Source organism: Bos taurus, chromosome 19, assembly GCF_002263795.3.
Source record: "Bos taurus isolate L1 Dominette 01449 registration number 42190680 breed Hereford chromosome 19, ARS-UCD2.0, whole genome shotgun sequence".
NCBI classification, from domain to species: domain Eukaryota; kingdom Metazoa; phylum Chordata; class Mammalia; order Artiodactyla; family Bovidae; genus Bos; species Bos taurus.
The window spans coordinates 40,455,786-40,480,243 of NC_037346.1; the positions used below are offsets into that span (position 1 = coordinate 40,455,786).

A 24,458-nucleotide genomic window follows, 5' to 3' on the forward strand; every position below is an offset into this window, starting at 1 on the left:
ATAGTTGCATATATTCAAAGTCTGGCTAAAGGGAAAAAAAGAGAGATCAAAAGACCAGCTCTGGTTTATGCTGCCAGTTAGCTAGGCCACTGGGTAGCTAGCTTTGAGTTTACCTATTTCCTCCTCCAGATCCCGGGTGGTGTGGAAGTTTACTACAAAGGCTGTCCCTGGTGTGGGGCAGCAATTGAATTCAGTGTGGAGCTGGCAGCAGCTGTCCTTGAGTCCCACAAATCTTTGTGGTACATCTTCAAATGACAGTTGGGACTCCCTCGTATGTCCCTTGCTGCTGCCACAGCCAGAGAACCATTGACTCTTCTGACCCTCACCCCAGATTTCTCTTTGAATCATGTCAGTTAACTTCCCTTCTCCTCCCCTGCAGAGTGATGGGTAACTATGGGCCTGATCTCGTGGGGTCATACAAAGAATGCCAGCCAGCCTTGGGGGTGGGTCGCTGGCAGGAGGAATAAGCGTGTTTAGATACTTCCCCCTCACCCCTGCCTCTTGATTCTCCAGTCCTGCAGTTAGATCCCATTGCTCTCCCTGTTGCCCTGGTAACCAGCTCAGCAAGAAGAAACTCAAGCTCAGCAAAGCCCCCAGGTTCTCTGACCTCCCAGCCTGCCTCTCAGTGGGCAGAAAGAAGGCAACTGTTAGGGGCAGACAGATCAGTCTTAGGTAGTCCTGCTGTATCCCCTTCCAGAAGTCCATGGACTGGGTGCTTAAACTTTTTGCCCCCCTTCTCACAGGTGTTAATCACACCGCCCTCTCTCCTTGTTTCTTCCATCATAGAGTGTAGATGCCTTGACAACCATCTTCCCCACGAGGTCAGCACGTGGGCCTTATGAGAGACTCAGAACAGCAAAGGACTTAGAATCCCAAAGTTGTCTCCCAGCATCAGTAGCCCACTTAAGTTGGGTTGTCCCTCTAGGGCAGTAATTCTCAATCCTGGCTACACAAATCACTTGGGGATCCTTTAAAAAAAAATACCATAAACCTTGGCCCTACCTCAGAGATCTGATTTAATTAATTTGAGGTGTGGCCGGGGCAACAGTATTTTTGAAAAGTTCCTTGGATTACCATGTGCAATTGGGGCGAGAACCACTGCTGTTCTAGGAGCGCCGTAACTTGATGCTGGTTTTCCTCTCTGATTCAAGGTCTTGAACTTAGTCTATGCCTGATATCCTTGAGTAATTGGAGGGTGCTGGGGTCCTGTTCCCCAATTCCAATTTCCAGGAGTCTCTTTGACCCTTGTATTTGCAGCCCCCACACGCTCCACACTCCCCAATTCTTCCCCCTTCCTAAATGACAATCCCAAATCCTGCCCAGAGAGGACGTTACCAAGGCAACCAGCTTAATCTGGTAACTGTGGCATGTGCTGGGAGTGGAGCCCTCCTCTCTTCTTACTCAGTTCATGAAATGCCTGGGGAGCTCCAAGCCACTCCAGCCAGCTTCCCCTGTTGACCCCAGGGATAATAGGGTATCCAATGAAGAGAGTATCAGGAAACTGATACTTGGATCTCTAGCTTCTCAGCTAAAATTGTGCTCTCTCCTTTTTTACTGTTCCTTTTTGCGAATCCACAAACAGATGGGTGTGCAAAGCTTTAATTCTGCGAACACATGCTCTTGTACACATCGGACCAGATAAGCACACACGGTGACACGTGTAGTACACACCCTGTTCAGTTCTACCACCACTCCCAGGCTTTCGCATTCCTGTCTCTGCCTGGCCCATGCACAGTAAACAGAGGTGGGGCATTGTCCAAGGAGCCTCAACCCATATGTTGCCTGGTGCCACTCCCCCACCTTGTTACTTTAACCTTGACGTGCTTACCCTGAGCATGTCTCCATACCCGCCTCTACCTGGGACAGTCTATCCTTAGCGACAGAATGCTTTGGGCATAGGCATCAGAAATAAGGATTATCTGGAGTGCATATTCGGTACCACTTCCCCACTCCATGGCTATGTCACCTCTGGAGGGTCTCTCTATGCCTCATGGTGTTGGTTGGCAGTTCTAGAGCTTGTCACCCATCTCCAGGGCTCTGCTTCGTCCTGCTGCCAGTAGGTGAAAGTGCCCTTGTGCTCCTGGTCTCGCTCTCCCTCTGCCTACCATCTCTTCTCCTCACCCTAATTAGACTTGCCACAACCTGCTGCTCTCTGCTTGGCTCCTACCTGCCTGCCAGTACCTGCCTCTCACAGGCCAGGCCCTCACCATCTATTGCGCCCTACCAGAAAGGGCAGATGGGTGGTGCCCCCCCTTTTCCCTCCCCCCTTCCAATGCCAGTTCACTCGAGGCCTACCCAGCCCTTTTTACAGAAGGAAGATAAAGACCACATACTCCACTGAGTATGGCAACAGAGGGCACAGTCGAGATCGAGAGTGATGGACACCCAATCAGCAATTTTTGTAGGCCTCCCTCACTTGAATACAGGCAGGTCCATCAAGGTGTGCAGCCTGATTTTTTGCAGTGATACCAAGAGTCCTCCTAAGCCTCGAGCCAGGAAGCTCCCTCTCCACTGGTAAATGGCTCCCTCACCCTTGCCTTTAATGTCTGCGTCTACTCCGAACCCAATCCATTCAGCCCCTTACTGTTTCTCTCACGGTCAGCCCCAGCGCCCAAGTTCAAGCCTCGCGCGGCCCAAGTGGGCGGGCCCCTGAAGGGTAGGGGCGGGGACTGGGCGGGGACTGGAGGAGGGGGTGCGGTCTCAGTTCTGCCACCTTCCCCCCGGCCAGGAGCGCAGCCGCCGACGCCGCCGCCGCCGCGTCCTCACAGCCTTGCGCTCCGCCCGCTGTCTCTGCCGCCGCAGCCCGGCCCAGGAGCGCAGAGCCTTTGGGCACCGGCCCCGCAGCCTGCCCACCCTTCGGGCCGCGTGCGCTGCAGCCGGCATGGGGGGCCACTGAGAGCCGGCACTCCTTCCCTCTGGTACCTCCCCCGGCCACTGGCCACTGGACTCCGGCCAGCGAGCCTCGGGCACCTCTGGCCCCTAGTCCGGAGCCTGGCACGGCCCTCAGCTCTGCCCCTCCGGCTCTGAGCATCGTGTCCCCGCCCCCCCCGCCCGTGCCTGGGACACCTGGGTCCCCCGGCGGCCCTGAGGAGAGGGGCGGGGGGGGGGGTATGAAGCCGCTGGAGAAATTTCTGAAGAAGCAGACGTCGCAGCTGGCGGGGCGAACGGTGGCGGGAGGTCCCGGCGGGGGTCCGGGGAGCTGCGGCGGGCCTGGAGGGGGTGGGGGACCTGGCGGGGGCGGCGGTCCAGCCGGGGGACCTCGGCCGCTGCAGCGGCGTCAGAGCGTGTCTCGCCTGCTGCTCCCAGCTTTCCTCCGGGAGCCCCCCGCCGAGCCGGGGCTGGAGCCGCCCCCAGAGGAGGACGGAGGAGAGCCGACGGGGGTCGCGGAAGAGCTCGGCAGCGGGGGCCCCTGTTGGCTGCAGCTGGAGGAGGTCCCGGGGCCCGGGCCGCTCGGGGGAGGGGGACCCCTGCGCTCCCCTTCCTCTTACTCCTCAGACGAGCTGTCCCCCGGCGAGCCTCTGACTCCTCCACCCTGGGCCCCTCTGGGCGCCCCCGAGCGGCCGGAGCATCTTCTGAACTGGGTTCTGGAGCGGCTGGCTGGAGGGGCTACCAGGGACAGCGCCGCTTCAGGTAAGGAGTGGGCTGGCTCATCCATCCCGGAGTAGGGTTTGCCCCATCCCCCACCCGGTCCTCTTGCTTGCCCTTGGACGGTGATGGTGGCGCCTTGCGGGAGCCTTGGTGTGGGGATGAGTGGTCAATTGAAGTGGGGTAGGGGCCTATGGGAAGGACAGAGCTTTCTGCAGCAGAGAAGTGGCAGTGCCACCTTCCTCTGCATAGCAGCCTCAACCACGCCTGGAGAAGAAGCTGAACCCCTTTTCCTCATTGAGCCTCCCTTCGTCTCCCCTGGACATTTCATCCTGACCCTGTGGGTCCCCGGTGTTGACTACCTCCTTCTGTGGCTGAGAATTACAGCTTGACACACTAAGATGGAAGCTGCCCAGACCAGTCAGTGCAGCCCTCTAGAGGTGGCCAAGCCCCAAAAGACCTTATAGGAGTCCCGGGTTCTCTTTAGAAGGCCCAGAGCAGAGGGCTGGCCCACTTGGAGGGGCAGCGCCAGACAGGCACACAGTGGCCCAAGCCGCCTTTAGGCTCTGGCAAAGGGATGCATTGTCCCTAGCAGCTTGGAAGGGGGCGGGGGGGCATGTGTGGAGGGAGGCATTCTAGTTTGGGGTGGATTCAAAGGTGTCTGGTGGCTGGGCAGAACTCAGGCCCTGCAGCATTCAGGGGGGTCCAAACCTCTCCAGCTCCCGCCCTTCCGGTGGCAGGCCTCAGCACAGGGCCTCTTTAAAAATAACCACACCCTGAGAGGCTTATTCCCTAAATGATGAAGCTATTTTGCCACTCCCCACCAGCACCCCTGCTAAGGAGATTTTGAGGAAACTGAGGCCCCAGATTGCTGGTTAGCGGCTGAAGTAAAAGATCCAAGGGTCTTCAGGGCTAGTTGTCAGCATTTCACTAACACCCAGTGGGGTCTGAGGATTGGGAGCCCAGGCTGAGGGCTTACAGATGGGAGTTTCACACATTGCTCCCAGACCTTTGCAGGGAGCCCTAACCCAGGTGTGCAGAATGGGGCTCCACTCCCCTAGATTTTTCTCAAGACCCAGGTACTCTCCTTGGCTCAGGTTGCAGTTGCCCTGGGGAGCTGACACCTTTTGGATTTAATTAGAAAAATATCAGACACACACAGCTCTCTTAACCATAACTTCCCGCCTACAGCACACACACTGTGTCTCTATGACACATTCCCTGGGGAGGCTGTGCATTGGACCAGAGCCTGCCTAGGAAGAGACAGGCACCAAGCTGTAGCCCCTATGGCACCATTTCCCCCACTCTGCCCCATGGTCCTCTTCCTTTGCTCTGTTTATCTTTCCTGTGAGATAAAGAGTAGAGGGAAGGTTTGGGGACATCCCTAGTCCTCATCCCCATCCCTGGGGCTGAGGATCAGGGCTGGAGGGGCTCTCTGACTCACTTTAAAGACTGAGCAGAGAGAAAAAGGGAGAAACTGTCTTTCTCCTTTTGCCAGGGCCTGGTGCCACAGATGCTGCTCAGTGTCCCCTGAGGAAGGACTCTTGAACTGACTGTCACTGTATTAGCTGGACTGGCAGGCTGGATCTCCAGAGTAACTGGTTTGGGGGAACCCCAAAGCAGTTCCAGAATAGATGAGAATCAAGCTTAACCTGCCACTCTATTCTCCAATATACTCTTAAGCTATCTCAGTTCCCTCCCAGGGTGTGTGGGCAGAGGAGACTTGCACAAGCTACCCCAAACAAGCCAAAGTAGCCCCCCGCTGCCCACTGTACTTCACTCCGACACTCTGCTTGCCTCAAGCACAGTGAGAAAAGAACAGAAACGCAGGAGTCAGGGTTCTTACTCCAGCTCCAGGCAAGTTCCTCTCAGCTCTGGGCCTTGGTTTCTCATTTGTGAAATGAAATCATTGAAGTTGAGGATCTCATGTTGATTCACCCGCTCCATTTTCATGGCTAGAATTGGAGGCCAGGGGATGGTGACCCAAGGGCCATCAGAAGCCTTGGGGCAGTACCTGGGGACCTGGCCCTAACCTGTTCTGATGAGGACACCTGGCTCCCTCCCCAGGCCCTGCCTGTCTGTGTGTGCCAGGCGGCCCTGCCTGTCTGTGTGTGCCAGGCTGCCTTGCCCCACCCCAGGGCTGGCTGCAAGTCAGGGCGACCTTGTACCTGGCTGACTGGCTGAGCCAGGCCCAGATGGGGGTGTGGAGGGGGAAAGGGTGGTGTGAGGAGCCACTCCCCTCCACCCTTGCATCATTAACTCTTCCATCCCTGGGCAGCTGGAGGACACAAGCTTTCTATTTAAAGGCTTTGGGATCAAAGAGATGGCAGTCGTCCCTCTCCCTTTTAATGGGGCTGGTTCTCACCTGCCTAGTTGGAACTCAAAACTCTTAGGTAGGGAGTGGGGAGGGGAGGAGGGACATACACACACATACATACACACACAAACACACACTGCCGCTGACCCTACCTGTGCTTAGTTCTCTTGGCCTAGAGACACTTGTAGAGACTACCTCTCTTCCCCGCCCCGCCCCCACCAGACAGATCTCAAGCTTGGCGTATTAAATGACCCCCTACCCACGCACACTGGCGAGAAGTGGGCGTGGCAATCGGAGGGCGCCCCCTCCTTCCCTCCAGCTGCCTCGGCAGCTGCCAACCCCACCCCCGCAGCGGCTGCCCAGAACCTTCACGTGTGTGTGTGTGTGTGTGTGTGTGTGTGTGTGTGTATGTATGGTGGGGCATGTGCAGAGCATGACTGGGCAGGTGGCTGAGGCTCCAGCCCAGCTAAAGAGAATTTGCCCTCGAGGCAAGAGAGGGGGAGTGGTGAGCGTCCAGCCAGGTCCTGGAAGTGCCCTTCTGACATCAGTGGTGGCGACTGCTCTTCCAGATACCCTGCTGGATGACATCGTCCTCACTCATTCGCTCTTCCTTCCCACGGAGAAATTTCTGCAGGAGCTGCACCAGTAATATCCTTTTGTGAAGCTTGTGAAAGGGAAGGTCAGGAGGGAGCCACTCCCTGCATCCCACATGCCATGGGATGTGAGGGGCTAAGCTCTTCCCAAGAAAGCACACCTGGGTTTCAATCCCAGTTTCTTCACTCACCAACTGTGTAACCTCGGGAAGATCACCTGACCTCCTGGGGCCTCAGTTTCCCCTTCTGTAAAACGGGGCTAAACAGTACCTGCCCCTGTGGCTGTTGTGGAGACCATTCTAGCAGCAGAGGTAGGAGTGCTTGGAGACTGCAGAGCCCTGTATGGATGTAAGGTGTTATTATTCTATTAAGAGCGCCTGTCTCCCCACTGAATTATTGCTCTAAACATCCGGTTGCCCAGCGAGTTATTACAGGGTCTGATGTAAACATCAGGTCGTGGCTGTGCTTTCATAGGGTCACTAGAGACAAGTCACTGACTGGGCTATTCATAGGGCCTCTCACCGAGTTATTCTAGGACCTAATTGTAAATGGCAGGCCAGTGAGTAGAATATCATAGGTTCTCTTTGAAACACCAGGCCTTACACGGAGAGATGGTCAGGTGTGTGGTTAGCACCATTGGCCTTTATCAGCCTGCTGTGAGCTCTGGGCTGTGGGCTGATCAGGGGTTGGGTGGGTCCAGGCAGAGTAGCTTCTAGTGAATTTCTTCAAGTGAAATTCAAACAGGCAAGAGCTGCATGTGGTCAAGTGGGTGCCATCCCTACCTATTCTGGCAAAAACCTGGGCTGGGGCATGAGGGGTCCTGGTTCCAGGGAACTTCAGAGCCTCTTTCTGTCTGGCCCCAAACCTAGAGAATTTTTGGGGGTGGCCTTGGCTCCCCTTGCAAAGCCTTGCCTTCCATACCCCTTCCCAGTGTCCTCAAGTCTGCCTGCGGGGCTTTTTCTTAACTTAGGGGTCAGCTTTGTTTGGGCAGGAGGCATGGAAGGCCCTGAGGGGCTGGGCCGGAAGCAGGCCTGTCTAGCCATGCTCCTTCATTTCTTGGACACCTACCAGGGGCTGCTGCAGGAGGAAGAGGGGGCTGGCCGCATCATCAAGGTGGGCCTGGGATGAGAAGGTGGGTGACCAGGCTGTTTGCTCTGGAAGGGGCCCTTTTGAAGGAACCATACTTCTCAAGCTGGGTGCCTGGAAGGAAAGAGGCCAGCAAGTCCTAGCTTATAGGATTCTTCTGTGCTTGAAGGCATGGAGGCCCTGCCCTGCCTTTGCAGAGAGTGATGCTGGGATGAGACCCTTGCCCTCACCTTCTTTCTCCTTGTCTCTGCAGGACCTGTACCTGCTGATTATGAAGGATGAGTCCCTTTACCAGGACCTCCGAGAGGACACACTGAGGCTGCACCAGCTTGTGGAAACAGTGGAGCTAAAGTGAGGGGAATGGGCTTGGGGAGGGGCCAGGAACGAAGTCCTCCTTGTTCCTCAGTTAGAGGGCTGGGTGCCTCTGGCCTTTGGACTCCAAGATGTCTTGATTTCAGTCCCTTTCTCTTACTGGAGAGGAGCACAAAGCATCATCTCCAGACATTTTGGGGGTCCATTCTCCCATCCACTTATTTGTCAGTCCAGTGGTGTACTGATAAATATTGAACAGCCAGCACTTCAGGAAAAAGAGCCCTGACTTGTAGCTTTTGCTGATTCCCATGGTGTAAATTCGGAGAAGGCAATGGCACCCCACTCCAATACTTTTGCCTGGAAAATCCCACGGACGGAAGAGCCTGGTAGGCTGCAGTCCATGGGGTCGCTACAGTCCGACATGACTGAGCGACTTCACTTTCACTTTTCACTTTTCATGCATTGGAGAAGGAAATGGCAACCCACTCCAGTGTTCTTGCCTGGAGAATCCCAGGGATGGGGAAGCCTGGTGGGCTGCCGTCTATGGGGTCGCACAGAGTCGGACACGGCTGAAGCGACTTAGCAGCAGTAGCAGCAGCATGGTGTAAATTCTCTCACCATGGTTTATTTCAAGCTCCCAACGTGACGTCATTGAATGTGAAGTTGGGAGGAGATGTGTGGTAGCAGGTCATTATGTAGTATCTTCACCATACAAATCCAACAGACGCAAATAACCTGAAGAGCACAGAGAAGAACACGGTGAAACAATTAGGAAATGACTTTTTTTGTATTATAATAATTTGGCTATAAGTTTATAAAACATATATATGTTTATATACAATTATCTATTATAATTAATTTTTTAATGGCTGTGTTTAAAACCAGTTGGCAAAATTTTCCAAAATTTAACAGTCTGCCTTCACGAGCCATTGTGAGCTGACTTCAAGACACCACTGTGTCCATCTGTCCATCTTTTCAGCCCTTTCAGTTTCTCCATTCCACTGTCATAACCCTCATTTAGGCTTCAGTATCTCTCACTTGGATTATGGCTGCAGCCTCTGATCCAGGCCTTTAGCTTATGGTTTTGTGTCTTTCTTATGCTGATGCCAGAGAGATCTTTCAAACTTGACAACCTTGTGCTTCTGTTCCCAAAATAGCCATGCCCCTCCCCCAACAGCATCCTAGCCCCTCTCTGTCTGCCTTCTGCTGATCCTTCCCTCCACATCTCCCACATCCCCCCTTACGCATGACACTCCCTACATACCCACCAATTCCATGAACACCTGTGTGTTCTCAACTTCCTGCTATCACTTATATGGTCCACCCCAGAGTGCCCTCCTCCCACCCCCTTCTCTTCCTGTTGCCCTTCAAGGTCCAGGTCAAATGCCATCTTCTTAGTGAAAGCATCTTTTGGCGGTAGCTGTCCCCTCCTCCCTCCCTGTACCAACAAAACTCTTCTTGTGCCTTTATTATATCATCTAACACCTGTCTGGTGTGAGAAGTAGCTGTACGCAAGTCTGTCTCCCTCCCAGACTGTGAAGTTTTTGTCAGTAAAATTCAGCAAACAGCTGATGACCTATACCTGCCATGTACCAGGCAGGGTGCTAGGCCTGGAGGTTGAAAATAAAATTCAGTCAGCTCTCAATCTTGTAGAAGAGATAAGACACGAAGGTAAACACATATTAGCCCAATGTCCTACAGCCACTGAGACAAAAAGGTGACCTCTGCTGGTGGGTGGGATGGATAGAGAAGAATTCAGGGAGGAGGTGGCATTTGATTCGGTCATTCGGACAGCCATCCCAATGCTGGCCATGGTCCTGTATTCTGACCTCCTTCACCACTCTCTGAACCTGATGCTGGGGCATCCTTGACCCGGTTCTGACATCCCTGCTTGATGCTACCTGCCTGGCATGCAAGATGCCTGGCCGGGCTCTCTGATGCCCAGCGGTGTCCACACCAGGATCCCGGAGGAGAGCCAGCCACCCAGCAAGCAGGTGAAGCCACTCTTCCGCCACTTCCGTCGGATAGACTCCTGTCTGCAGACCCGCGTGGCTTTCCGGGGTTCTGATGAGAGTGAGTGTTCTGGGGGCTCTGAGGGGTCTCCGGATCACCGGCGACCTCTATGGGGTTTCCTTCTGTCTCAGAACCAGTCCTTTTTACAACATCTTTTTCAGAGGCCAGCCCATTTAAGATTGCAGTGGGGTGGGGAACAGAGGTGCTCAGGAGGGGGCTGTGCTGATGCTGCCATTCTGCCCACTGGTGAAAAGCCACCTTCCGGTCTCTGTCTAGTCTTCTGCCGGGTCTACATGCCTGATCACTCTTACGTGACCATACGCAGCCGCCTCTCAGCATCTGTGCAGGACATCCTGGGCTCTGTGACGGAGAAGTTGCAGTACTCAGAGGAGCCTGCGGGGCGTGAGGATTCCCTCATCCTGGTTGCTGTGGCCTCCTCAGGAGGTGAGGGTCAGAAGGAGCTGGGCTGGTCTGGGGGCGGCGGGGCGGCGGGGGAGTGGTGGGACAAGGAGAGAAACTCACAAGCCCAATGCCCCGGGGCAGAAGTAACAGCTGAATTCTAGGCCCTGGCTGCTACTCTAAGTGTGGTCCTAGGACCAGCCACAGGAGCATCACCTGGGAGCTTGCTAAAAAGTGTCTCAGCCCCTACCCCAGACCTGCAGAGTCAGAATGTGTGTTTTAATAAGATCCCCAGGTGATATCTATGCACATTAAAGTTGGGGACACACTGGTCCAGGACACTTGGATGCTGCTCTGGGTGCTTGCCCCTTACTCACCTAGGGATCTGGTCCTCTAACCTCCTCAAGCATCTACAGATGCTACATTTTTGAGACCAAAGACACAGGATGGGCCTCCAATCCCAGTGCTGCTGCTGCTAAATCGATTCAGTCGTGTCCGACTCTGTGCGACCCCATGAATGGCAGCCCACCAGGCCCTGCCATCCCTGGGATTCTCCAGGCAAGAACACTGGAGTGGGTTGCCATTTCCTTCTCCAATGCATGAAAGTGAAAAGTGAAAGTGAAGTCGTTCGGTCGTATCCAACTCCCAGCGACCCCATGGACTCCTCTGTCCATGGGATTTTCCAGGCAAGAGTACTGGAGTGGGGTGCCATTGTTTTCTCTGCCAATCCCAGTAGGAAGGCAAAAATCCCTGCAGTGTAGTTATAGCCTTATTTTTCCTCTAAGACAGAAAAAAAATCCTGTTTTCTCAGTGTCACTGGGATGATAAAATAAGAGAAGAGCTAAAAAGAATGTTGGGAGTCAAAAGGAGGTTGTAAATGCAAGACAACCCATTTTTTGAAAACTGTCGTTTAAATACAGCATAGGCCAGTGATGACAAGTCCCGTTAGTCTAGAGTACATCTGTGCAGGGTTGGGAGCGTCGGGATGGGGCAGTGGCTGGGGGATGCAAGGGTGCAGGGGTCGATGCTAAGGCAAAGCAGCTCATTCTCCTGCAGAGAAGGTCCTTCTCCAGCCTACTGAAGACTGTGTCTTCACCACACTGGGCATCAACAGCCACCTGTTTGCTTGCACCCGAGACAGCTTTGAGGCCCTGGTAAGAACTCCCTCATAAGCCTTGGCTGGTAGCGGAGGCTGAGAGGGGCTGGGGCAGAAATTCACAAGCCTAGCCCCTGTGCCGCTGCCTGCCCCACCAGGTGCCCCTTCCTGAGGAAATCCAGGTGTCCCCTGGAGACACGGAGATCCATCGCGGGGAGCCTGAGGACGTGGCCAACCACCTTACCGCCTTCCACTGGGAGCTGTTCCGCTGTGTGCACGAGGTGGGGACTGAGGCTGCAGCTGGGTTGGGGGCCTGCAGAGAGGCAGCGCTCTGGGCTGAAAGTTCTGGTTAGGACGCTCCGCGCCCTTGCAGCATGCCCTGGGGCAATGTGCCGCCAGAACCTCTCTAAGCCTTTGTCCCCGTATCTGGGGAAAAAAGAAGAAAGAGAGGACCATCCCCCGCCCCCCATCAGGGTGGTTCAGGATCCAAGTGGCGCTTATACAGAACCTGACCCACAGTTAGTATTTGTAAAATATTCACTATTAAAGAAAAGGCAGCGACAGTAATGTCGATCAGATGGTTCAAGCGCCTGGCAGCGTGTAAGCTTTCGGTAGATGGTAGAGTATTATTAATGTTGGTTGTTTCCCCTCCCCCTCGTTGCATCCTGTCCTGTCCCCGCTTTTTCTATTTTCCACCCCTCCCGCCCCCGCCCTCCTGCCTGTCCTGGCTCCCCGCCTCCCACTGTCATCTCCCCGCCCCCCGCCCCCATCCCACGCCCTGGCGGCCCCTCCGCCGCTGCGGCTTCAGCTGGAGTTCGTGGACTACGTGTTCCACGGGGAGCGCGGCCGCCGGGAGACGGCCAACCTCGAGCTGCTGCTGCAGCGCTGCAGCGAGGTTACCCACTGGGTGGCCACCGAGGTGCTGCTCTGCGAGGCCCCGGGCAAGCGCGCGCAGCTGCTCAAGAAGTTCATCAAGATCGCGGCCATGTGAGTGCGGCCGGCAGCGGAGGGGAAGCCCTGGCCTCCCGCCCCTCACTGACCCCGCCTCCCCGCCCGCTCACCCCGCCTCCCGCCGGCTGATCCCGGCCTCTCGCTCCCGCAGCTGCAAGCAGAACCAGGATCTGCTGTCCTTCTACGCCGTGGTCATGGGGCTGGACAACGCCGCCGTCAGCCGCCTGAGGCTCACCTGGGAGGTGAGATGACCGCCTCCTCGCCTCCCACCTGGGCCGGCCCACCTCGGGGATCTTGGCCTCCACACACAGTCTTGACATCCCTGGGCTCACCCCAGAGATCTTTCCCGGGACGGCTGCTCGCCTCTGGGGAGCTTTTGTGAGAACTGGAAGGAGGTGCCCTCTTCTGGCGAACACAGCTCCGGGGCACCGGGCAGGGCTGAAGTGAAGGCGAATCCGCGCCTGACCGCGGGGTGGTGGGTGGGGGTCAGGCAGCCCGGCCCAGGTCTCAGAATGGGCTCTGGGATTTCAGCCCGCAGCCAGGGAGGCTTTGTGCGTGGCTCAGGCATCAGCAGTGTCCTCCATTTCGCCAGAAGAGATCATTCCTCTGGGCTGCTGCCAGCGCTCCAGACCTAGCCCAAGGCTGGGTCTACTTTCCCACCCCGTAGGCTTCCCAGCCCCTTGCCAGGCACTCCGGCCCTTTCCCACTCTAACACCTGGGGATTAGTACGGAGGGCCCATGAAACCCAAGGAGCTCCAGAATCTGACATCTCCTTCCTTCAACCTGCAGAAGCTGCCAGGGAAATTCAAGAACTTGTTCCGCAAATTTGAGAACCTGACGGTGAGTGGCGTTGGCTCTTTTATCTGCCACTGGACTGGCTCCCCAGAGACTCAGTGCCCGCAAACCTTTCACCTCCAGCTTCCCTTTCAAGGTTTTCTGTGTCTGGGAGCCCCCTTTCCCACCCCTCTCCTCCAGCCCACCACCCTGGGAGGGAAGCTGGGAGGGTTGTGGCTTTGTTTTCCCCAGAGAAGAGGATACAGCAGTGAAGTCCCCACTTAGACACCCAAGCACACCCCTGTCTGTTTGGAGATATTTGTAGGGAAGGGGCTGGGGGAGGGGGAGGGGGACAACTTTGGGGTACACTGGGCCTATTTGTCACTTTTTCCCTCTGCTGTGGAACCCTAGGACCCCTGCAGGAACCACAAAAGCTACCGGGAAGTGATCTCCAAGATGAAACCCCCTGTGATTCCTTTCGTGCCTCTGATCCTCAAAGGTGAGAGTCGCTTCCAAGCTATGTTCCTCTCCACACGTTCCATGCCCCTTTCAGACCCTCAATCCCCTCTCAATTCAGCTCTGTGTGTGGCCACATAGAGAGAAGCCCCCAGGTTGAATGTGGTTTAGGGGAAGGGAAGGGCCCTTTGGACCTCCTCTCCCTTTTTTTTTTTAACTTTTATTTGCATTTGTGTGTGTGTGATCTATTCTCCAGCCATACGTTTTTATTTCTTCAGTTTCTTCTGGGATGTCTTTTTCTTCTGTGCAGCCTCCTCTCTGGTTCAGGAACAGTCTGTTCTTTTTCAATAAGGATCATCTCCATGTGGCAGGGAGGGCTCACATATGGGTTGATCTGACCATGAGCTCTGTAAGACCCGCCAGCATCTTGGAGGCTTTGTTCACTGGGGTGTGCTCAGTGACCAGGGAATCTACCTCTCCGCCCTCAAGTTCAGCATTACTCTCTGCATTTTTGAGCATGTGCAGTAAAAATTCAGTACTCTTTGCACCACCAACCCTGAGTCCAGCCCCACTGTTTGGTTACCGGCTCCACCACTGTAACGACTGGATGGCACGCGTTGCTTCTGTAAAGGGATATCCTTCAGATACTTGGTGACTTTTTGGATATGTAGTCCCCTTAGTGGCCTGGGCAGTTTCTCGAGTATTCTTAAAGTGAACACAAAGATTTGAACCTCTTGATTTGCATGATTTTCTGGGGTCAAGTGAACAGCGAACCGGTTTTACAGGTCTCCTCAGGTCGCTTCCAGGAAAAGTGGATCTCCCCCTCTAACCCCTTTGCTTCTCTCCCCATCCCTAGACCTGACTTTCCTGCACGAGGGAAGTAAGACCCTGGTAGATGGCTTGGTGAACATTGAGAAGCTGGTGAGTGACACTGCCAACCCTAGTCCCATGAGTGGGGCACCTGGTACCCTCCCTCGCTCTTGGCACACACACGCCTGAAGACAGCACCTTTCCTCATGGTGCCCAGCTTGCCTGGCAGACTCCTGACTGTCTCTCTGGTGGTGTCACTGTGGCAACCTGCCCATGAGTGGCAAAACTGACAGGCAGCTTGGGGCGGGGGGAGCTCTGCCTCTCCCTAACCTGGCCCTCTGCCACACCCTTCTTTGGTCCAGTGGAGGAGGGGGAGCCTTGGGAGGGGAGCACCTTTCTGGGCCCTTTTTGGGACTCAGTTCTTGTCATCTCCCAGCATTCAGTGGCCGAAAAAGTGAGGACAGTCCGCAAATACCGGAGCCAGCCCCTTTGTGAGTACTCGGGGTTTTGAGGGCGTTACAGGTGGAGGTTTGACAGAGCAGGAGGGTTTCTGGGAGACTCCCGCGCTCCAGTGTTTATTTCCTTAAACGTCTCATTTCTCCATTCTCTCCTGGCCTTCCCGGGGACCCTCCTGCCCACCAACCACCCCAGTCCACACCCTTCCTTCCCTCGGGCTGGTTGTGTGCAGGGGAAGAAGGACACCCTGACCGCCTGCCTCCCTGTCCTCGCATCCCCAGGCCTTGATATGGAGGCCTCCCCACATCACCTGCAGACCAAGGCCTACGTGCGCCAGTTCCAGGTCATCGACAACCAGAACCTCCTCTTCGAGCTCTCCTACAAGCTGGAGGCCAACAGTCAGTGAGAACTGAGGTTCTGCTTGGCCCCTCACCAGGGTCCTTGGGCACCTGGCACTCAAGCACTTTGCACGACTCCCTGCCCACATCTGACAGCTTTCTTCTGGAGCCACTTCCTGCCCCACGGGAAGGAGTTGGGTGGACTGAGCCCTGGACTCATAAGCCTGTTCTTCCTGCTGAAGTCCTCTCCCCCGTGCTCCTTCAAGCCCGAGCCACCCTCTGCTGGTTCCTGCCCTCTCAGGGGAAGCAGTGGGCAGAGAGCTCCTTCCCTGGCCCCTCCCATCCAGGTCTGTTCCGGAGATGGAGTTTCCCATCTCCTCTACCCAAGCAGGCAGGAAGGCTTTGCCCACCCCCCTCCCCATCTCATCTCACAGAGCAGAGCTGTGGGAGGGGTTGGCAGCCTTCCTCTCCACCACCTGCCTGGCTTCTCCCTGACTTCTTCCTGGTGAGGGCTGGGACCCCTAGATGCACCCCCAGATATGATATTGCCCTTGTGTCTGTCTGCGTGCGTGCGTGCGTGTGTGTGTGTGTTTGCACATGCGCGTGTGGCCCCTTTGCAGGAGTAGCACTGCATCTGGCATTTGAGGGAAGGTGCTGTGTGTCCTGGGGAGGGGGTCCTTCTGTTTGGTGCTACCCTTGTCTGCTCCTGGGATAGTACGGGGTGCTTTCCCCACCCCCACCACTCCCTGCCCAGCTCCTCCGCTGCCCTGCACACCCAGGCTTGTGGCTGAAGCTGCTCCGGAGGGCAGGGAGCAGCAGCAGACAGGAGGGTTACCATCAGCCCTTACGGGTCTCCCACTCAGACCTCCTAAAGTTCCCTGGGTGGGCTCTGATGAGAGGGTAAAAGATGCTCAGGGAAACACAGGCCTAAGCTGCCTACAGGACCCCCCCCCCCGACATTGCAGTGGGGTGAGACGTGGTAGCAGGAGTCAGGGTTGATTTCTGCCCATCCTCCTGATTTTAGGGTGTCTCACTGCTAAGAAGGGCGTTATCATCTCCCTTTGGCCCTTCTGCAAGGATGCCAGCACGTGGTCTCATCCTCCTCCCTGTCTTGACTCCCCCCTTGGTCCTTCCCATCGGAGCTGGGTGGGGTGGACCCCTGTACTTGGGTCAAGGCAGCCGCTCCCCGCTCCCCGACATGGGGCAGGGAACGGCAGAGACTGGAAAAACGAAACTGGGCCCTGGCGATGCCTCTGTTACCTCTCAGTCTCCCCTCCCTCTCCCATCAGGGGCCTCCAGGGCTGAGGGTGCAAGACTCCCGGCAGCTACGGGGTGAGGTTTCCTGGCTCAGCCTCACCCTCCTTTCTGGCACCACCTCTTTCCCTTCCGAAGAGGCAGCAGCAGCCCCAGCCAAAGAAGCTGCTGCTCCTGCTCTGAGAGTGTATATATTTTTTACCAAAAGCTCGGGAATTGTAAATTTATTTTTTAAAACACATGGAGGGAAAGAGCCTTGTATCATATGTAAACAGTGTATCATAGGTTACGTTGTACAGTCCCTTTTATACTGCGGTCTGTCTTGTTCCTGCCGCAAAAATATGTCTATAGACTCCCCACCCCACCACATCCACAGGCACTGTGTCCCACCCCCTCCATCCCTAGAGACAGTGACCTCTGTCTGTCCACTCTTCCCTGCTACTGCTGATGTGCGCTTCTGTCCCTGCAGCCACCCTTCCTCCCGACACCTCTCAGCAGCCTTGTCACTCCAGCGCTCACAGTCCTCACCAAACCCTGGGCCCCCCCTGGTCCAGTCTCGGCTGCTGCCCACCTCTGGCCTTGACCCCTGCCCTGCTGCCTCCCACGGGCCTCCCAGACCCCTTCCCATGCCCCATAGCTCTACCAGAGTGAAGCGTGTGTGCTGTACAGGCTCGGTTGTCATTGCAGAAACCTGCTGGAGTCAAAGCCGATAAAAGTCTATGAATCCACCCTCCTGCTGTTCTCCATTCTGTTTCTTTGAGGCTGGGGAAGGGCCAAAAGGGGAGAGAGGGAATCCATCTATCAGGACTCTGGGCTGGGCTGTTCTGGAGTGACTGAAAAACTTGGGTGAGAGGGAAAGATGCTAGCCTCGGGAGTCACGCCGCCTAGTGCCTGGGACTTGCAAGAATGAATGTTTTAGCTGTTCCGTGTTCCAGGCGTGCCACGGATATGCGATCTTGGTTAATTCTAACACTGTGAGGTGGAGGATGGAAGCTGACAGTCCCAGCAAAGTGTCTAAGTTACAGGGTGAGTGAGGTGGCAGAACAGGGCCCCTAACCCAAATCTGTCCATTGCAGACAGCGTGCACATTCTCTGCTGCTACCCAGATGCATGCACTCTGCACGCAACCAGTATCTACCAGTTATACTAAGATGTGGGGCAACTAGAGCTTAGTGTTTGGCTCTAATGGGAGCCTGACCTCCAGGAAACATTGCGTACTCAGTCACATGTGAGCCGTTGACCTTCCCTCCTGCATCAGTTTTTCCCTCAGTCTCCTGCATCTCAGAAAATAGTCTTCCTATCCACTCAAGTTTTTGAGGCAAGAATCTAGGGCTCCACTCTTGATGATGCCCCTTTCCCTTATTCCTCACTCCTCATCTGCCTAGTCCGGCAGCTTCAATTGCAAAACACATCCTGGGACTTCCCTCGTGGTCCAGTGGTTAAGACTCTGCACTTCCAATGCAGGGGACATAGGTTTAGTGTCTGATCAGGCAACTGAGATCCCACATGCCTTGCCAAAAACAAAAACCAGCAAAACAACCAAAACCAAATCCTGATCGGCCCACTTCTCCATTACCACCAGTCCAAACCACTTTCATGTCCTCCCTGGATGCTTGCGCTAGCCTCCTACCTGGGCTCTCAGCTGCTTCTCTCCAACTGGCTTCTAACCCCACCAGTTAGTTCCCCATACTGCAACCAGGGTGCTTTTTTACAAACCTAAATAGGATAATGTACGGCTAAACTTAAAGAAGGGCTTCCCAGGTTGCACTAGTGGTAAAGAACCTGCCTGTGAATGCAGGAGACAAATGAGATGTGGGTCCGATCCCTGGGTCAGGAAGATGCCCTGGAGGAGGGCATGGCAACCTACTCCAGTACTCTTGCCTGGAGAATCCCGTGAACAGAGGAGCCTGGCGGGCTACAGTCCACAGGGTCATTGCTGAGTCCACAACTGAAGCAACTTAGCACACACACATTGAAGCTTAAAGAAAGTGGCGATACCAAGTATCAGCGAGGATACAGAGAAACTAGGACTTTTATAAATTGTTGGTGGGAGTGTGAGTTGGTACACCCAGTTTGGAAAATTGTCTGGTCATATCTACTAAGACTAAATGTACTCTGTACCTGTCACCTAGCATTTCCACTCCTGCTGCTGCTAAGTCGCTTCAGTCATATCTGACTCTGTGCGACCCCATAGATGGCAGCCCACTAGGCTCCCCCGTCCCTGGGATTCTCCAGGCAAGAACACGGGAGTGGGTTGCCATTTCCTTCTCCAATGCATGAAAGTGAAAAGTGGAAGTGAAGTCGCTCAGTCATGTCCGACTCTTCTCGACCCCATGGACTACAGCCCACCAGGCCCTCCGTCCATGGGATTTTCCAGGCAAGAGTACTGGAGTGGGGTGCCATTTCCACTCCTAGGTGTATGTATACCCAAGAGAATTTAGTGCCTGTGTCCACCAAAGAATATATACAATAATGATCATATCATTTTGTTCATGATAAAGAAATCGGAAAAAATCAAGCTTCCGTCAACAGGTAAATGAACAAATTGATTGTATATTCTTATAATGGAATATTACATAGCAAAAGAAAGGAACAAATGACTACTCCCCTCATGGGCTTCCCTCGTGGCTCAGCTGATAAAGAATCCACCCACAATGCGGGAGACCTGGGTTTGATCCCTGGGTTGGGAAGATCCCCTGGAGAAGGGAACGGCTACCTACTCCAGTATTCTGGCCTGGAGAACTCCATGGACTCTATAGTCCATGGGCTTGCAAAGAGTCGGACACAACTGAGCGACTTTCACTCACCTGCGTAAATGAATCTCATAGATATAACATTGAGTGAACAAAGCCAGATGTATGGACTACACACATACAATTCTGTTTAGAGAAGTTAAACAACAGGCAAAATTATGGAGAGAGAAGTGAAAATAGTGGTTGCTCGTGGGATGGGAGAGAGTACTGAAGTGGTGTGAAGAAACCCTCTGTGGTGATAATAATGTTCTACATCTTTTTTTTTTCAGTTGAAGTACAGTTCATTTACAATGTTCTGTTTCAGGTGCAAAACAATGATTCAGTCTTATATATACACATGTATATAACACACATATACACATACATATTTTCTTTTTCAGATTATCTTCCTTTATAGGTTATTAAAGATATTGAATATAGGGGCCTTCCCTGGTGGTCCAGTGGTTAGGATTCCGCCCTTCCATTTCAGGAGGCATAAGTTCCATCCTGGACAGGAAACCAAGATCTCCCACGTGGCACGATGTGGCCAAAAAATTGAAATTAAAAAAAAAAAAAGCTATTGAATATAGTTCCTTGTGCCATACAGTATACACTTGTTTACCTATTTTATATACAGTAGTGTGTGTCTGTTAATCCAAAACTCCTTCTTTGTTCTCCCCCCCTTCCCCATTGGTAACCATAAGAATGTTTTCTACGTCTGTGAGCCCATTTCTGTTCCATAACTAAGTTCATCTGTGCCGTTTGTTTTAGATTCCACAGATAAGTGATATCATGTGAGGTTTGTCTTTGTCTGGCTTACTTTTCTGTGATAATCGCAGGTCCATCCATGTTGCTACAGATAGCATTTTTTTTCATTCTTTTCTACGACTGAGTAATATTCCATTGTGTATATGATATGTACACCTCTTCTTTATCCACTCATCTGTCAGACCTTTAGGTTGCTTCCATGTCTTGGCTTTTGTAAATAGTGCTGCCATAAACACGATATTCTATATCTTGACCTGAATGTGGTTACAGTGTGAGTGTGTGTTCACTGAGATTTATATTAATACACTTTACTGTAATGTTATATTTCAATGAAAACAATCCTGATTGTAACACTCCTCTGTTTTTGATAACACAGATTAAAAACAAAAATCTCCCCTCTCTGACCTCACTTTCTCTCTCTTCTCTCCCTCACCCTCTCCAGCCACACTGACTGCCTTCCCATTCCTAAAACACATTTTTGTCTCAGGGGTTTTACCTTTGCTCTTCCCTGAGTCTTTCCTGAGTGCCCTGACCACCCCCCACTTTGTCTCCCCTAATTCTCCTGTATATTCTTCAAGGCTTTCATTGCTACCTGACATCATCTATACTTCCTCATGTATTTGATTTTCCTGCCCCCGGAATGTTAGCTCCGGGAGTCTGTCATGTTCCTCTTCAGTACCAAGAGCGGTACTTGGCACCGAGAAGACACTCGATACATATTTGCTGAATGAATAAATTAGGTTATTTGAAATAGGAGTCGAAAGAGGAGGACAAGACACAAGAGGATAAGTGCTCTAGGAAACAAGTCAAAGAGATTCACTTATGGTCTGTGGGTTCAGGGTGGTGACAATAAAACTTCTTAAAAGACATGATCCAGGACTTGCAGGCACAGAGTTGGATGGCCTACGTGTGGATGCGGGAAGTCGGGGATGACGCCCTGGGGCTCTGTGGGCTGTGTAGGAGAGGGTGAACTTACTTAGTAATGCTGCACCTCCAGAGGTTGGCTTAGCAATGAACAAAAAGGCGGAAATAATTTGAAGCAGTCAGACCACTGTATTAATAGATGCTCTCTGGATCTGGGATTTGGAGTGAAGAATTTAAGCAGTGCCTTTTGAATCCACTAGGTGTCGCCACCAAGATTACGTCTCACCGTGGAAGAGGCCTGGGACTGGTACAGTTGAGTCTATCACAGGGACTATTCCCAGGCATGAGAAATTTGACTGGAATATCCCAAATCTTTCATTCTCTGCCTTTCTACTGGGTCTTTCCCATTACACATTTAAACCTTCTCAATTCTTGCCAACCACCCCCGCCCCGCCTTTTTTTAATTTGGCTGCGCCATGTGGCATGTGAGATCTTAGTTCCCCTACCAGGCACTCATCTCACATGCTAGCAAAGTAATGCTCAAAATTCTCCAAGCCAGGCTTCAGCAGTATGTGAACCAAGAAATTCCAGATGTTCATGCCGGATTTAGAACAGGCAGAAGAACCAGGGATCAAATTGCCAACATCCACTGGATCATAGAAAAAGCAAGAGAATTCCAGAAAAACATCTCCTTCATTGACTACACTAAGGCCTTTGACTGTGTGGATCATAACAAACTGTGAGAAATTTTTAAAGACATGGGAATACCAGACCACCTGACCTGCCTCCTGAGAAATCTGTATGCAGGTCCAGAAGCAACAGTTAGAACTGGACATGGAACAACGGGCTGGTTCAAAACTAGGAAAGGAGTGTGTCAAGGCTGTATATTGTCACCTTGCTTATTTAACTTATATGCAGAGTACATCATGGGAAATTCTGGGCTGGATGAAGCACAATCTGGAATCAAGATTGCCAAGAGAAATATCAATATCCTCAGATATGCAGATGACACCCCCTTATGGCAGAAAGTGAAGAGGAACTAAAGAGCCTCTTGATGAAAGTGAAAGGGGAGAGTGAAAAAGCTGACTTAAAATTCAACATTCAGAAAACTAAGATCATGGCATCCAGTTCCATCACTTCATGGCAAATAGAGGGGAAACAATGGAAACAGTGACAGACTTTATTTTCTTGGGTGCCAAGATCACTGCAGAGGATGACTGCAGCCATGAAATTAAAAGACCCTGGCTCCTTGGAAGAAAAGCTATGACAAACCTAGACAGCATATTAAAAACAGAAATGTCACTTTGCCATCAAAGGTCCACGTAGTCAAAACTATAGGTTTTCCAGTAGTCATGTATGGATGTGAGAGTTGGACCGTAAAGAAAGCTGAGTGCCAAAGAATTGATGCTTTTGAACTGTGGTGTTGGAAAAGACTCTTGAGAGTCTTGTGCTGCAAGGAGAACAACCAGTCCATCCTAAAGAAAATCAGTCCTGAATATTCATCGGAAGGACTGATGCTGAAGCTGAAGCTGAAGCTCCAATACTTTGGCCACCTGACACAAAGAGCCAAGTCATTAGAAGAGACCCTGATGCGAGGAAAGATTGAATGCGGGAGAAGGGGGCAACAGAGGACGAGATGGTTGGATGGCATTGCCGATTCGATGGACACGAGTTTGAGCAAGCTCCAGGAGATGGTGGAGGACAGGGAAGCCTGGCGTGCTGGAGTCCATGGGGTTGCAAAGAGTCGGACACGACTGAGTGACTGAACAACAACAATAACCAGGGACTGAACCCCCGCCGCCTACATTGGAAGAGTGGAGTCTTAACTCCTGGACCACCAGGGAGGTCCCTCAACTCTCCATTTTTATAAACACTTTCCTTGAGCTGACATGTCCATTCTAGCTACTTTCCCCCTTCACTTCTTGTTTCTTGTTCTAGGCCAAACTTCCTGAAGAGATTGTCTCTACCTCCTCGTGTCCCATTTTTTTTTAAAGAAAAACTTATTTACTTATTTAATTTATTTGGCTACATTGGGTCTTATTTGTGGTACTTGAGACCTTTGTTGCATCATGGGGGATCTTCATTGCGACAGGAAGTCTCTCTAGTTGTGGAGCGTGGGTTCATTTGTGGCGTGCAAATTTAGTTGCCTCGAAGCATGTCGGATCTTAGTTCCCTGACAAGAGATAGAACCTGAGTCCCCTGCATTGCAAGGAGGATTCTTTTTTTTAATAATTTTTATTTTATTTATTTTTATTTGTGGCTGTGATAGGTCTTCATTACTGTGCAGGCTTTTTCTCTAGTTGCAGTGTGAGCGCTTCTCATTTCAGTGGCTTCTCTTGTGGAGCATGGGCTTCAGAAGTTGCAGCACGTGGGCTCAGTTCCCAGGCCCTAGAGCACAGGGTCTGGAGAAGGCAATGGCACCCCACTCCAGTACTCTCACCTGGAAAATCCCATGGACGGAGGAGCCTGGTAGGCTGCAGACCATGGGGTCGCGAAGAGTCGGACACGACTGAGCGACTTCACTTTCACTTTTCCCTTTCATGCATTGGAGAAGGAAATGGCAACCCACTCCAGTGTTCTTGCCTGGAGAATCCCAGGGACGGGGGAGCCTGGTGGGCCGCCGTCTATGGGGTCGCACAGAGTCGGACACGACTGAATCGACTTAGCCACAGAGCACAGGGTCAACAGTTGTGGCGCATGGGCTTAGTTGCTCCGAGGCATGTGGGATCTTCCCGGACCAGGGACTGAACCCGTGTCTCCTGCATTAGCAGCCGGATTCTTTACCACTGAGCCACCAGGGAAGCGTGCAAGGAGGATTCTTAACCAATGAACCACCAGGGAAGTCCCCCCATTCATTCCTATTTTATTTTGTCTTGTTTCTTCAACTTTTCATCAAGAAAGATTTCAGACACAGAAAAGTTGAATGATTAGTACAATGAACTTTCTAGACTCTATAATTAACATTTTGTTAAATTTGCTTTTGTTCTCTCTCTATGCACACGCGCACACACACACACTTTTTCTTTTGCCAAGCTACTTGAAAGTAAGTAGCATATGTTAATATCACTTCATTCCTAAAAGCTTTAGTAAGAATCTTCTAAGAATAAGGACATTGCCTTACATGTCCACCACACCATTATCTCACCTAAGAAAATCAACAGTAGTTCCATGATATCAGCTAATATTCAGTCTATATTTTTTCCCAGGTTGTGTCAAAAATATCTTTAAGGGACTTCCATGGTGGTCCAGTGGTTGAGTCCACCCGCCAATGCAGGGGACATGAGTTTGATCCCTGGTCTGGGAAGATTCCACTCGCTGCAAGGCAACTAAGCCTGCAAGCTGCAGATACTGAGTTCTTGTGCCAAAACTGCTGAGCCTGTGGGCCTAGAGTCTGTGCTCCCCAACAAGAGAAGCTACTGCAATGAGAAGCCCGTGCACAGCAATGAAGAGTAGCCCCGCTCACCACAACTAGTGAAAACCTGCAGGCAGCAACGAAGACCCGGCACAGCCAAACATAATAAATAAATACGTGAAAATTTATAAAAATAAATATTTAAAAAAGTTTAGGGGAAAAAATCCTGATGTAATCAAGGTCCATGCATTGCATCTGGCTGTTAGATCTCATTAGCCTCTTAATCTAGAATAGCTTCTTTT

At 52.5% G+C, this 24,458-nt stretch overlaps 1 protein-coding gene across 4 annotated transcripts; it reads left to right on the plus strand.

The window, feature by feature from the left end:
* The first annotated feature begins 2,724 nt into the window (after window positions 1-2,724).
* RAPGEFL1 (Rap guanine nucleotide exchange factor like 1) lies at window positions 2,725-17,168 on the plus strand. 4 transcript variants are annotated; one of them, XM_015458837.3, is made up of 15 exons: window positions 2,725-3,630; window positions 6,472-6,550; window positions 7,473-7,608; window positions 7,835-7,932; window positions 9,854-9,966; window positions 10,183-10,350; window positions 11,347-11,459; window positions 11,560-11,682; window positions 12,210-12,388; window positions 12,504-12,594; window positions 13,142-13,192; window positions 13,538-13,625; window positions 14,439-14,503; window positions 14,829-14,883; window positions 15,044-17,168. In XM_015458837.3, the coding sequence occupies exons 1-15, from the start codon at window positions 3,111-3,113 to the stop codon at window positions 15,097-15,099; spliced, it is 1,935 nt and encodes a 644-aa protein (XP_015314323.2). In that variant the 5' UTR covers window positions 2,725-3,110; the 3' UTR covers window positions 15,100-17,168. The 4 variants fall into 4 exon arrangements, with proteins under 4 accessions (XP_015314323.2, XP_024836264.1, XP_005220824.2 ...); XM_024980496.2 differs by having other exon boundaries at window positions 2,726-3,630; window positions 15,130-17,168; XM_005220767.5 differs by having other exon boundaries at window positions 2,727-3,630; window positions 11,362-11,459; window positions 15,130-17,168.
* The last annotated feature ends 7,290 nt before the right edge of the window (window positions 17,169-24,458 follow it).